General features: G+C 37.9%; 1 protein-coding gene across 1 annotated transcript; it reads right to left on the reverse strand.

Annotated features, from left to right (window-relative positions):
• Positions 1-11,817: 11,817 nt before the first annotated feature.
• LOC138871909 (peroxisomal membrane protein 11-5-like) lies at positions 11,818-12,381 on the reverse strand. Its single transcript, XM_070149832.1, has 2 exons — positions 12,236-12,381; positions 11,818-12,190 (listed from the first exon to the last, which is right to left on the reverse strand). Exons 1-2 carry the CDS (start codon positions 12,379-12,381, stop codon positions 11,818-11,820), a joined length of 519 nt encoding a protein of 172 aa, XP_070005933.1.
• Between the last annotated feature and the right edge of the window lie 1,734 nt (positions 12,382-14,115).

Below are 14,115 nucleotides of genomic sequence, written 5' to 3' on the forward strand. Positions count from 1 at the left end.
AAAATGAGCCTCGAACATTTAAAGAAGTTATGTCTTCTTCGGAATCATTGTTCTAGAAAGAGGCAGTCAATAGTGAAATAGAATCCATATTGAACAACCATACATGGGAATTGGTTGATCTTCCTCCTGGAAATAAACCTTTGGGGTGTAAATGGATTTTTAAAAGAAAAATGAAAGATGATGGCACTATTGATAAATTTAAAGCAAGACTTGTTGTCAAAGGGTATAGACAACGAGAAGGTCTTGACTACTTTGATACATATTCTCTAGTGACGAGAATAACGTCCATACGAATGCTAGTAGCTTTAGCTGCAGTTTATGATCTTGAAATTCATCAAATGGACGTAAATACAACCTTCTTAAATGGAGATTTGGAGGAAGAAATTTACATGGAACAACCTGAAGGGTTTGTAGTTCCAAGTAAAGAAAAGAAGGTATGTAGACTTGTTAAGTCCCTCTACGGACTAAAACAAGCACCCAAACAATGGCATGCGAAATTTGACCAAACAATGTTGTCAAATGGTTTTAAGATAAATGAATGTGATAAATGTGTGTACATTAAAAATGTTCCAAATCACATAGTCATTGTTTGCCTATATGTGGATGATATGCTGATAATGAGTAATAACATTGCCAACATAAATGCTACTAAGCGTATGCTAACTAGCAAGTTTGATATGAAGGACTTGGGAATTGCGGATTTAATTCTGGGGATTAAGATCCAAAAGACTCCTCAAGGTCTGGCATTGTCACAATCTCAGGATAAGGAATTCTATTGACCCGGGAGAAGGTGTTAGGCATTCCCGAGTTCCGTGGTTCTAGCACGGTCGCTTAACTGTCATATTCGGCTTGATTGTCTGATTTTATACAATTATGAACATATGTGCGAATTTTAGACTCTTTACCGCTTTTATTATTATTATTATTGTTTTTATCGAGAATTGCAACATCGTGAAAAATACATCTCGAACCACGTCACATCAATGCACCCGTGGTTGTTGGCACATTTCAACTCTGTTGAGATTTGGATTTGGGTCACATAAATGTGCACCCGAGTTTAAGAAGATAACCTTATTAAATACGCGCCTAAAGCGACTAGCGTATCATTATTTTGGGTAGGGCCGTGAAATTTGCTAAACGGCCCGTCCCGGAATCTAAGTAACTTTACAAACACGTATAGAGGCCCACACAACTTGTGATTTATTTTGGCGAAGCACGCCTCATTTATTTTAAGGATATCCTAAAGTGACTACATTTCTATTAAATTCGTCTCTAAAATAAAAGAGAAAATCCTAATTAATTACATGCTTAAAAAAAGGCGTAACATATTAAATGCTAGGTTAAGACAAATGTTAATCGGAAAGGAATATTACTAAAATTGAAATTATAAATAAAATATGAAATCGACAAATAATATATTCAAAAGAAACTAATTATCCTATAACTAGATTAAACTCGCATTGTTAGATGACTTGAACGTTGAAATTAATTATTTACAACTATTTGAAATTAGAATCAATCTTAATTACTGATGCATATTCGAAAGTTTATTAAATTTAAACGTTAACTCGTCTTGTTTGAACTCAAATCATGCCATAATTCCTAATTCACGAAATTAATTTAAATTCATGCTTTAACTAAATTTAGCTACATATTCACGATTAACCTACTATTGACAATATTAAAACTTTCATAGCTAGTGAACTAACCAGTTTTGCTGAGCCGATTCACTAAAGACCAACTTATGTTATTTTCCTCTTATTCCAATTATTAAACAGTTTGACAGTAATGAGCATGCTTAAACATATACTACCTAATATCCAAACTAAAGCAGAGTATTATTTAATACATCACTACAAGATGCCTAGTTATGCAAAGCGACAAAAATTTACAGAAAATTAATATATGAAATAGCCTAAATACAATCAGTAAAAGAAACAAAGAAAAAACTAAATTAAAACTTCAAAATTCCATTCTTCATATGTATTCATGCTTTCACATTTCAGCTTACTATATCGACAAGGTTACAGCCATGTACCTGGTATTGGAAGTAAAAGAAAAGGAAGATCAGCAGTAGCAAAGCAACAAGAACAATCAGCAACAACAGTAGCAAATTGAACACCCGGGGATGGATTTTAAAACCAACAGAGCTGATTCCACATCCAATAACAGATTCAAAAATAACCCGACATCAACACCAATACCAGAAACCCAAGCATTCGGTGAAACAACACTCCAAAACCAAAAGAAAACCCAGGAAAAAACCAATCTGAAAATCAGTAGTACCCAAATGCAAACCATAGAAGCAGTAACAATATTTTGATCCTCAGTAGTAAAGAAAGGCTTCACTTTCAATTTTTAATTCTCAAAGACTGAATTTCTTAAGTTCTGACAAATCGGTTTTCTTTTCAACTTAAGCTTTGAATTTTTTTGATGATAAAATCCTTAATTGGTTATATTTTTTTTAAACTCTCTAATTCTAACTCTCCAAGGTTTTTTTTTCAAGTCCCCTCTAATTCTGTCCAGACTTCCCTTATTTATGTCAAAAAACAGAAGCCTTTAAATTAAATCTCACCATCTTCTACCCATACCCCTTTTGAATCCCACTACCTAATGTTTTGTCCCACACTATATTAAACAATGTATTAATTTCCACTAACACATATCTTTTCCTTATTTAATTTCCTTATTGCCCCACTACCGCATGCTTTGTCCCCCACTATATTAAACAATGTATTAATTCTCCACCATTATGTCTTGTCCCCCACTACGTATTATTTTATGCATTATTTTAATATATTAGCGCTTAGTGGACATAACACTCAAATTAATCAATTACTAAAACTTAAAATCCCGAAAATGCCCCTGAAACTACTGAAATTACCATTCTACCCCTGAAAATACTGCAATTTACCATTCTACCCCCATCAGCTATAATCAATCCACCTAATCAATTAACCTAAATACAACAACTATAACCAATTCCTAATCAAATTTCATCAACAAATTTAAGCTAGAAACTCAGATTATGTCAAATATCATCAAAACAAAGACTAAGGATTCAGGGAACCAAACCATATGATGAACAATAAAGAAACAACTAAAATCATTTTGACTGAACAACATTTTTAACAACAAACATACTTTCAGATTCAATAACAGTAACAAATTGAACATAACAAACAAGTAAATTCAAATCACCAAACTCAATAATCAATTGAACTTCAAATTAAATCTAACAACATTACAACCAAGATAAAGGATTTAAGTAATTAAACTAACGCACTTCTATATTAAAATTAAACAAGAACGAATGAATAAAAACAAACTGAAGAAATAATCAAAAAATGAAAAACAAAAACAAGAAAAGAATCACACATATACTGATTTCAGATCTGAGAATATCAAATAAAATACGGACAGAAATGAAACTTAAACAAACTAACCGGAAATGACCAATGACGAACTCAAACGGAAACAAATCTGCCCGAAATTTTTTGTATGTTTTCTGGTTGATTTCAGGCGATGAAGCTGGACGACGAAGACGAACAAGAACTCGACCACGAAGACGACGATGAAGCAGTGTGAGGCTGGTCGAGCTGTTGGTCATTTGGGACGAGGAGATGGAGCAGCAGCAATGAAGAAGAAGATGCAGCAGGTGAAGCTCATGGAGCTCGACGATGGTTTGAGCTCGACGTGGTCATTCACTGCTGCGTGAGGCTGGTCGAGCTGCTGGTCGTTTGGGATGAGGAGATGGAGAAACAACAATGAAGAAGAAGAAGCAGCAGGTGAAGCTGCTGGAGCTCGACGATGGTTTGAGCTCAACGTGGTCGTTCATGGATGCGTCGTGAACTGGTCGAGGGTGGACGACGAGGAAACGTCGTTGATGGGTGGTTTGGGTGGACGACGAGGCAGCGTGAGATGAAGCTGCTGCTGCTCGTCAATGGCGGACGAGGATGGGGGGTTGGCCGATGCAGCAACGTGAGATGAAGCTGCTGTTGCTCGTCAATGGCGGACGGGGGGTTTGGATAGTGGTGAGCGGAGGAGGGAGGGGCAGCCATGGATGGTGAGGTCGTTTGGAGTTGGAGTTGGAGAGGTGGAAGAAGGGGCAGCCATGTGAGGGAGTAGGAGTAGGGGGTGGTTTTGAGAAGGAGAAGAAGCGGGGGGGGGATGGCTTTTAGGGTTTTTTAGGTTGTTTTTTTTTTTTCAAAAAAAAAATGAAAAATGGAAGAAGGAGGGGGGGTGTTTGTTTGGGGTTATGGGGCGGACCGGGTCGGGTCGACCGGTAGGAATTTATTTGGTTTGGGCCTGGTTGATTTAAATTAAAAGGTGGCCCAATCCGATTTTCTTCTTATTTCCCATGCTTCTTTTTTTTTATTTTATTTTTTCTTAAGCTAAAACTAAATTCTAAAAATCCTAAATTGTCCTATAGAACTTAATTAATTTATAAAAGTTCAAATTAATTCTCAATAACAATTAACACACAATTAAATAGCAATTACGATAAAATCACACAATTTGGACATTAAATGCTAAAAATGCAACGTACATTATTTTTATGATTTTTTGTTCTTGTAAAACAAACTTAATTGCTCCTAATTGTAGAACTAAATCCTAAATGCAAATGAGACATATTTTTTGTATTTTGTTTTTATTAATTTAATAAATAAACATGCACGGACAAATACAAATAATTATCCAAAAATGCCACGAAATTCTCAAAATTACACACAAAAGGAAAATTATTTTATTTTGAATTTTTTGGGAGTAATTCTCACATAGGGCAAAAATCACGTGCTTACAGCTACCCCTCTTTGTCCGAAAACACGAAGAGTTTTCGTGCAAAGATAAAGCGAGCGATTTTTGCCCATCCGAGTACTCCGTGTGAAGCATTTTTTGAAAATTTTTAACCGAACCTTTGCTTCAAAGGTTTCCTACATATCCCTGGCTAAAAGTGAATCAGGTTAATGTAGTTCGGGAAGTTTTGGTAGCTGGGACTACCATGGAACTACAATTTTGCCGTTACTGCTGCTGCATGCTGTTGCTACTGCTTTTCGATCTCCTTAATACACCGTGCCAAAAGAAAACAAGAAGCTAGACTAAACTAGGAATTACAAAATCTTATCTATCTTCCACTTGCTCTGGTTGCCTTGCTTTCTTGTCGGCTTGTGTTTCGTCTGGTGCTTTTCTTTCGAAAACTGCTAGGGATGACACTGGCCTTTTGCTTTTCTGAACACAAGTTTTATCATTCCGCTCTGTCTGCTGGGGACGCTGCTTCCTACATTAAAGCTTGTTATGGTGGGGATTTTTGTCGTAACCCTCCTCATTACTGACTTCTAATTTGATCTTGAAATGTATTCCTATGTTTTGCAGGCGGGCTCCTGACTCCAACTTGACTTTTGAAAGATGACATAACCTCCATTCTCCAGGCGGGCTCCTGACTTCAATAGTAATTTAAAAATATAACAACCTCCATTCTACAGGCGGGCTCCTGACTCCTTCAACTTTTTTTTTAAAAATAAACAACCTCCGTTCTCCAGGCGGGCTCCTGACTCCACATTAAAATTTAACAACCTCCATTATACAGGCGGGCTCCTGACTTCTCCGCCTTAGAATATAACAACCTTCGTTCTACAGGCGGGCTCCTGACTTCTTCAACCTTTTGAAATAAACAACCTCTGTTCTACAGGCGGGCTCCTGACTCCAAATTAAAATTTAACAACCTCCATTCTACAGGCAGGCTCCTGACTTCAACAACTTTCTCAAAATAATTCAGCCTCCATTCTCCAGGCGGGCTCCTGACTTCAACAACTTTGAAAATAATTCGGCCTCCATTCTCGAGGCGGGCTCCTGACTTCTCCAACTTTTTAAATGTAACACCTCCATTCTCAAGGCGGGCTCCTGATTTCAACAACTTCTTAAAAATGTCAGCCTCCATTCTCCAGGCGGGCTCCTGACTTCATCAACAATTTTGAAAATAAATCAGCCTCCATTCTCCAGGCGGGCTCCTGGCTTCAACAACTTTAAAAATAATTCATTCTCCATTCTCCAGGCGGGCTCCTGACTTCAATAGCTTTAAAAATAATTCAGCCTCCATTCTCCAGGTGGGCTTCTGACTTCAACAACTGCTTCCTACAAAATTGGTGTTTTATTCCTCTGAAAACTGCTGGGGATAACACCGATATTTTATTTCACCAATATGTCATTTTCCTTCTTCAAAGACTATTTCCTTTAAAGCTGGTGCTTTCACTTCCCTGAAACCTGCCGGGAATAACACTGCTGGGGAATTATCTTCCTCCTTTTAACAATGGTGGGGATGATATTGATTCAAAGGCCATTGCTTTCACAACATTGGGTTATCTTGCTTCTTCCAAGATTGATTTTCTTTTAAAACTTATATCTCCCTTCTCATATACTGCTGGGGATTTTATTTCCCTCAAAACTTGTGTTATCTTCTCTCTTTCCCAAATGACTATCTGATTTTAAGAAACTTTTCGTAATGAGAAAAAAAAAATTCTGCCCCAGTTTGATAATCTTCTTTGTGACCTTGTCTTCATGCTGTCAATAATATTTCCTTCCCTTGCCTTAAATCAAAGAAAAAAATTTGTTAGTTTAAAACGGGGTGAGTGGTCGTGCCACTTCTGCTGGGGATGGTTTTTCCCTTTTCATTTCCCTGCTTTGTTATAAAACTTGTTGGGGATGATATTGTTGGCTGGGGCTGATATTCCTGTTGGGGATGGTTTTTCGTTTCTCTTCCTTCCCCGCTCTGTGTTGTCCGACCATTGTGGAGCTTGGTCGAGAATCTGTCGGAGTTGTTCCTATATCTCGCAAATCTGCTGGGGATCCTCTTGGAATTTGATCCATAACTTTTTAACTGTTGTTCTTTCTGTTTTTCTCCGACTTCCCCTGGAAATTTGGTCCTCTTGGGATCTAGACCCATCGTCATTTGGTCTTACGACAAATTTCTTTTCGCTTTGTCGCCTTATCTTTGGCCTGTCCTATTCGCATTTTGCTTTGCACCATTTTGGCCATTGGTAGTAAGTTCTGAAAATCCTTTTCAAAAACAAACTGCTGGGGAGGTAAAGTCTTTTAAACCAAGAAATGAAAAAGTGATAATTTCAAAAGGTCGAAAAAGAAGCAGTCTTTCTGAACAAATGCTGGGAAAAAGGAAAGAAAAGAACTTATCTGAGATATAACCGATCCCAACGATCATGTCGTGCATTCCGGACTAATCAACCCATTCTATTTGTATCAATCAATCTTTCGGACGACCTCATCTGGCTGGGGATAAACAAGCACTCAACTCTTTGCCAAATGTGGACCCTTTCTGCCAATCTTGCCTTGTCGCCTCATAGTGCCCTTCGAGGGGTTTTCACTAATAAAACTCTCTCATTTCTCTCAACTCTCATCGCGTCATGGTGACTGTGAAGGTCTTCATCAATAAGACTCTCTCATTTTATTTTATTTTTCAGCTAGGGATTGGAGTGTTGCCGATATGATTCCCTCTGCTGGGGATTCTTTTCGGCTATCAATTCATTTCCAGTTTATGGTCCTCTTCTCTGCTGGGGATCTGGGTGTTATCCCCGACTTCCGTCTGCATGACTTGGCACTTCTCCGAATACTGGTTGAGAGGTTTTTTTGGTACATCAATATGGGTTTTCGTGTCTGGCTAAAAGGAAAAGGGGTATCAAAAAGCTCAAAATAATTTTGATGGGTAAAAAATTACAACTCTTGGAATCAAACTTTCTTTCCCAAAATTATAAATACAACTTCTGCCCCAGTTTTTCTTGCTTGGGGATTCTTTATTTTTTGTTATACTATGACCGAGCCGTGAGGCGCCTACGTATCCTTCTTTGAGGAATCAGGTCAAACGTAGTTCCCAATTCCTTTGTTTTTCTTGTGACTTTTCTTTTGTTTTTATTATCATTATTTTTCTTTCATTTTAATTACTGATTCCAAAAGAGGGATATGAAAGAATAAATAAGGCTCAAAAGGGGAAGCAAAGGTTAAAGTGTTTGGATAGAAGAAAGAATTGTCTCCGTCATTTCATTCTCCGATAAATGCCAACCACAGACAAACAACAAATTACAATCAAAAGAAATCATACATAATATCTCTTAACTGCGTCAAAATTGATAGCCATGTCGACGCATTTCCCGTCCATATCTGTTAAACATAAAGCGCCATTGGACAACACTCTGGTTATAATGAATGGTCCTTGCCAATTCGGGGCGAACTTGCCTTTTGCTTCGGCCTGATGTGGCAGGATTCGTTTCAACACCTGCTGCCCCACCTCAAATTTTCTGGGGCGCACCTTCTTGTTGTAGGCTCTCGCCATTCTCTTTTGATATAACTGGCCATGACACACAACTGGCAATCTCTTTTCATCAATCAAGTTCAACTGCTTCAAACTGGTTTTGACCCACTCGTCATCATCAATTTCAGCTTCAGCGACAATCCGAAGGGATGGAATTTCAACTTCCGCCGGTATTACTGCTTTAGTTCCATATACCAACAAATAAGGAGTTGCACCTACTGAAGTCCGAACAATAGTGCGATAACCCAACAATGCAAATGGTAATTTTTCATGCCATTGTCTGGATCCTTCTACCATCTTCCTCAGTATCTTCTTGATGTTCTTGTTGGCTGCTTCAACTGCTCCATTCGCCTTGGGACGATATGGTGTGGAATTACGGTGTGTAATCTTAAACTATTGACATACCTCTTTCATCAAATTGCTGTTAAGATTAGCACCATTATCGGTGATGATCACTTTTGGGACCAAAATCTACAGATGATATGGGAGTGAACAAAATCCACCACTGCCTTCTTAGTTACCGACTTGAAAGTTTTAGCTTCAACCCACTTAGTGAAATAGTCGATGGTCACCAGAATGAACCTATGACCGTTATCACACCTCCTTTTTCGCCCGCGCTGCCCGAGAAGGGGCGCGAGAGGGAGTTTTTCCAATTAAAGGACAATCGAAACGAGGTTTATTTATTTATTTATTTCAGTGTCGCCACTTGGGAGATTTATGGTGTCCCAAGTCACCGATTGAATCCCGAATCGAGGAAAATATTCGACTTTCCAAATGAAGTCTGCGAACCAGAAATTCTAAGTAAGGAATTCTGTTGACCCGAGGGAAGGTGTTAGGCACCCCCGAATCCCGTGGTTCTAGCACGGTCGCTTAAATTGTTATAATGGCTAAATATCTGATTTAAATACATGTTGTGACTTATGTGCTTTTATTAAGTTTAAACCGCTTTTATTATTATCATTTATTTTATAGAATTGCAACGTCGTGAAAATGCATCTCGAACCACGTCACAATCAATGCACCCGTAGTTGTTAACACATTTCGACTCCGTTGAGATTTGAATTTGGGTCACATAAATGCGCACCCGAATTTAAGAATGTAATTTAATTAAGTCGCGCCTAAAAAGTCTAACGCGTTATTATCTTTGGGGAAGGCAGTGGAATTCACTAAACAGTCCATCCCAAATTCTAAGTATTCAATTAAACATTTATCGAGGGCCCCGCAATTTGTGCGTTTTATTGGGCGAGGCTCATCTCATTTATTTTAAAAGGATAATCCTAAAGTGCCTACATTTTTCCTATTAAATTTGTCTCTAAAAAATGAAAGAGAAAAGGTCCTAATTTATTTACATGCTTACGAGTTGTTATAGTCGGTTTCCGAACACAATTTGTTAAATCAGAATGTAAACATAATATGGACATCCCATTGGCCAACGTGGACCCAGGCCCAACGTGTATGGCACAAAACTGGACCTGGGTCATCTCATTCCCATGTTACTACCTAGTTACATTATACTAAGCATGCTCACAGTTTGTCAAATTTAAAAAAAACTTGGCAATCTAATTTTAATCCTAAACCATTTACATGCTGAAATTAACCAATAGTATCTAACTAAACAATATTCCTACAAGTTCCGAAACGGTTTATTCGTTTAATGAGCTAACTATTGAATGTTTAAAAATAGTCTAAATCAGCTAACATGCTTTTTGAGACATGATAATCATCCAACAATAACGAACTAACTGGACAGAGTTACTACACAATTTATTTATTTTTTAGCAATACATAGACAATTCGTCAATTAAGCTACTGTCAGATGTTCCATTATATATATTAAACAACTACATGCTTCTGATATTAGGAAGCTAAATAATGTACATATACAAATAAAATTCAGAATATAACTAAGATAAATTCAGAACTTCAACTCTTCATTTCATATTCATGCTTCATGTTTCAGTTTACAGTAACCAGCGTGTCAGTTGTGTACCTGATATTGAAAGCAAAAGAAAAGGAAGATCAACAGAAATGCAGTAGCATACAACAACAGCAACACCCATCAACAGATTTAAAAACCGAGCAGAAATCCAGCAACAACCAGTGAAGTAGTAGCAAATAACCAACCAAACTTAAGGAAACAAATCAAATGAAAATCCCGAAACACCAACAACAATCAATGGGCAGAAACAAAGTGAATCATTTTTAGATTGAAAGACCATTTAATGTTTAACTCTTAAATCTTGACCCCTCTGTATATCTAGTGTATGCGGATTGTATATCGGGTGTATACTACTATCTCTTTCGAATCTCCTTCGAAATTGTTTCTCAATATTCAACCAATCCCCTATCCCCTTTCAATATTTTCGGAATCCTCCTTAATATTTTCGGAATTCTCCCTAATATTTTCGGAATCTTTTTTTTTCTCTATTTTCGGAATCCTCCTTTTCTCCAATCCAGCCCCTCTATTTATAGTCAAACTCTCCTTATTTAAATTAAATCCCACTATCCTCCACTCATCCCCCTTTTTAATCCCACTACTTAATGTTTTGTCCCCCACTATATTAAACAAATACATTAGTTCCCACTAACCCATATCTTTTCTTTAATTAATTCTATTATTCTCCACTACCGCAGGCTTTGTCCCCCACTATATTAAATAATGTATTAATTCCCCACTACCACATGTCTTGTCCCCCACTATATTATTTTAATACCTTATTTTAATATTATTAGCTTAATGGACAGATCACTCAAAATAAATAATTGTTCAGAATTTTAATTCCAAAAATACCCCTCTGAAATTACTGAAATTACCATTTTACCCCTGGAAATACTGTAATTTACCATTCTACCCCCATTAGCTACAACCAATTCACCTAATCATTCTAACCAAAATACAGCAGCTATAACCAATTCCTAATCAAATTCAAACAACAAATTCAAACTAAATGATGAACAACAAAGAAACAACTGGAATTATTTTGACTGAACAATATTTTTTAACAACAAACCTATTTTCAGATTCAACAACAATAATAAACAAGTATATTCAAATCACTGAGCTCAAATTTAAATTAAACTTAAACAAAACAAATAAACAGATTCAAATCACTAAACTCAATAATCAATTGGACTTCAAATTAAATCTAACAACATTACAACCAACAATTTCTATATTAAACTAAACAAGAACATAAAACAATCTGAAGAAATAATCAAAAAACGATAAACGACAAACAAGAAAAGAATTAAACATATATTGATTTCAAATCCGAGAATATCAAACAAAATACGGACATAAATGAAACTTAAAACCCACTAACCGGAAATGAACAATGACGAACTCGAACCAAGACTGCTAACGACCTAATGGATCTCGACTTCAATGAAAACCCACCTTCTCTTTAACCTTGACGAACTCAGACTGGACCTCGTCGAACGACGCACAACAACGGACTCAAACAAAACCAAACGAGACCTTGACAGAACTTTGCTGGACTTTAACCGGACTGCTTTGCTTTTCCTCCGTGTGTGTGCGTGGAAGGAGTAGGGTGGGTTCTTGGGCGTTCTTTGTTCTTGTAAATGCCTGTCCTTCCAAGCCACACAATTTGATCTAGAAACAAGAAAGTTGACAACAATGCATTTTTTGACTTTCCCAACAAGATGAGAGGAAGTGGGGTTCCTGGGGCAGTTGGGCTAATAAGACCATGCAGATCATTGATAAACTTGAAAAGACGAAACACTTTCCTTGCTAAGCTAGTTGATTTGTCGACATTTTGTGCAGCGCCAGGCTCTCCATTACTCAGGCATTTTGAACCATATTGTATAGCCCTACATATCTTGTCCCTTGCCCCACTTTGTTCAAGTACAAGACTGCAAGGGCAAGCTCTGCTCTGGCAGTATCTAGGCTCATTTTACCCTATGAAAACTGCTGAAGGGTTCACAGCAAAGCAAGAGATAGGGTTCGTTTGGACGTGAGCTGAGGGAGACGACGAAGAAGAAGGAGCAACAGCCATGGGAGGTCGACGAAGGGACTGCTGATTGTTAATGGAGGCGACGTTCATGGATGAAGCAGCAGTAGTGGCTGCCGAAGAAGAAGGAGCAGCAACGCAGCAGCAACGATGGTGTTATGGTGGTTCGTTTGGATGTGAGCTGAGGGAGATGACGCAACAGCCATGGTGATTGTGTGTGGCTGTGTTGCTTGGCGTAGATGGTGGTGGTTTGGGCAGCCATGGGACATGAGTTGAGCAGAAGCAGCGACAACGGTGGAGCTTGGGGTTGACGCAACTCGTCAATGGCGGACCGGGGGGGGTCGACTGGTTTTTTCCTGCGATTGGAGGGGTCGTTTGGAGGTGAAGAAAGAGATGACGACGTGAGGGGTCTGTTTGGACGTGATGATGGAGGGGAAGGGGCAGCCATGGGAGGTGGGGATTGGCGCAGGAGGAGAAAGAAGAAGAAGAGAGGGGGGGGGCGGGTAGTTTAGTGTTTTTGGGTTTTGTTTTTGTGAAATGAAAGATATGGAGATAGGGGTGTTGGGTCTTTGGGGTTATGGACTGGGTCGACCCGGGTCGAAATGACCGGGTCGTAGGGGAAGGTTGGGTATCTTTGGGCCTGTGGTTTAAAATTGAAGAAAAGGGCCAATCCGGTCTTTTTCTATTTTTGTTCTTTTCTATTTATTCAATTTCCTAATTAATAAAGCTAAAAATGCTAAGATTAAATTATAAAACTCAAAATTATCTAATAAAAACTAATTAACTTCTAACAACAATTATCGCACATTTAAATAGCAATTAACGATAAAATCACACAATTTGGACGTTAAATGCTAAAAATGCAACGAACGTTATTTTTTATGATTTTTTTATTTTGTGAAACAAACTTAATTAAATATTAAATGCAAACGCGACATATTTTTATATTTTTATTAATTTAAACAAATAAACATGCACAGAAAAAAATACAAATAATTATCCAAAAGTGCCACGAAAAATTCAAAAATTGCACACAAAGGAAACTTATTTTATTTGAATTTTTTGGGAGTAATTCTCATATAGGGCAAAAATCACGTGCTTACAGCTGCCCCTCTTTGTCCGAAAACACGAAGAGTTTTCGTGCAAAGATAAAGTGAGCGATTTTTGCCCATCTGAGTACTCCGTGTGAAACATTTTTTTGAAAAAGATTTAACCGAACCTTTGTTTCAAAGGTTTTCTACATATCCCTGGCTAGAAGGGAATCAGGTTAATGTAGTTTGGGAAGTTTTGATAGCTGGGACTACCATGGGACTGCAATGTTACTGCTGTTGCATGCTGTTATTACTGCTTGCCGACCACCTTATTACACCGTGCTAAAAGAAAACACAAAGTTAGACTAGACCATAGTCTATGAATTACAAAATCTTATCTAGATCTTCAATCATGCTCTTGTGTCTCTTGTTGCTTTGATGTCTTGGCGACTCTTCTGGCATTTCTTTACTTCTGATTTGTCTTGTATTCTCCCTTGACTGTCGATCTCGACCTGCTTATGTCCTTTTTGGGAGCTTCGCATTATTTTTCCATCGAGTCTTGGACTTCCTTCCTCTGCTGGGGATTTTTGTTGTTTCCCGCTGGGGATTCCGGTTGTATTCTTCTGCTTTACTGACTTGAGATGTATTCCTCAATTATATGGGCGGGCTCCCAACTTCAAAACTTGAGATGTAACGACTGAAATGTATTCCTCTGTTATATGGGCGGGCTCCCAACTTCAAAACTTGAGACTTAAAGACTGAAATGTATTCCTCTGTTATATGGGCGGGCTCCCAA

The sequence above is a fragment of the Nicotiana sylvestris genome, chromosome 6 (genome assembly GCF_000393655.2).
Source record: "Nicotiana sylvestris chromosome 6, ASM39365v2, whole genome shotgun sequence".
Classification (NCBI taxonomy): domain Eukaryota; kingdom Viridiplantae; phylum Streptophyta; class Magnoliopsida; order Solanales; family Solanaceae; genus Nicotiana; species Nicotiana sylvestris.

Coding starts and splice junctions, on each gene's coding strand:
- LOC138871909 (XM_070149832.1), bottom strand. CDS start 12,381: ATGAACGTCGCCTCCATTAACAATCAGCAGTCCCTTCGTCGACCTCCC. Junction 12,191..12,235: donor CCTTCAGCAGTTTTCATAGG/GTAAAATGAGCC, acceptor TTGCCCTTGCAG/TCTTGTACTTGAACAAAGTG.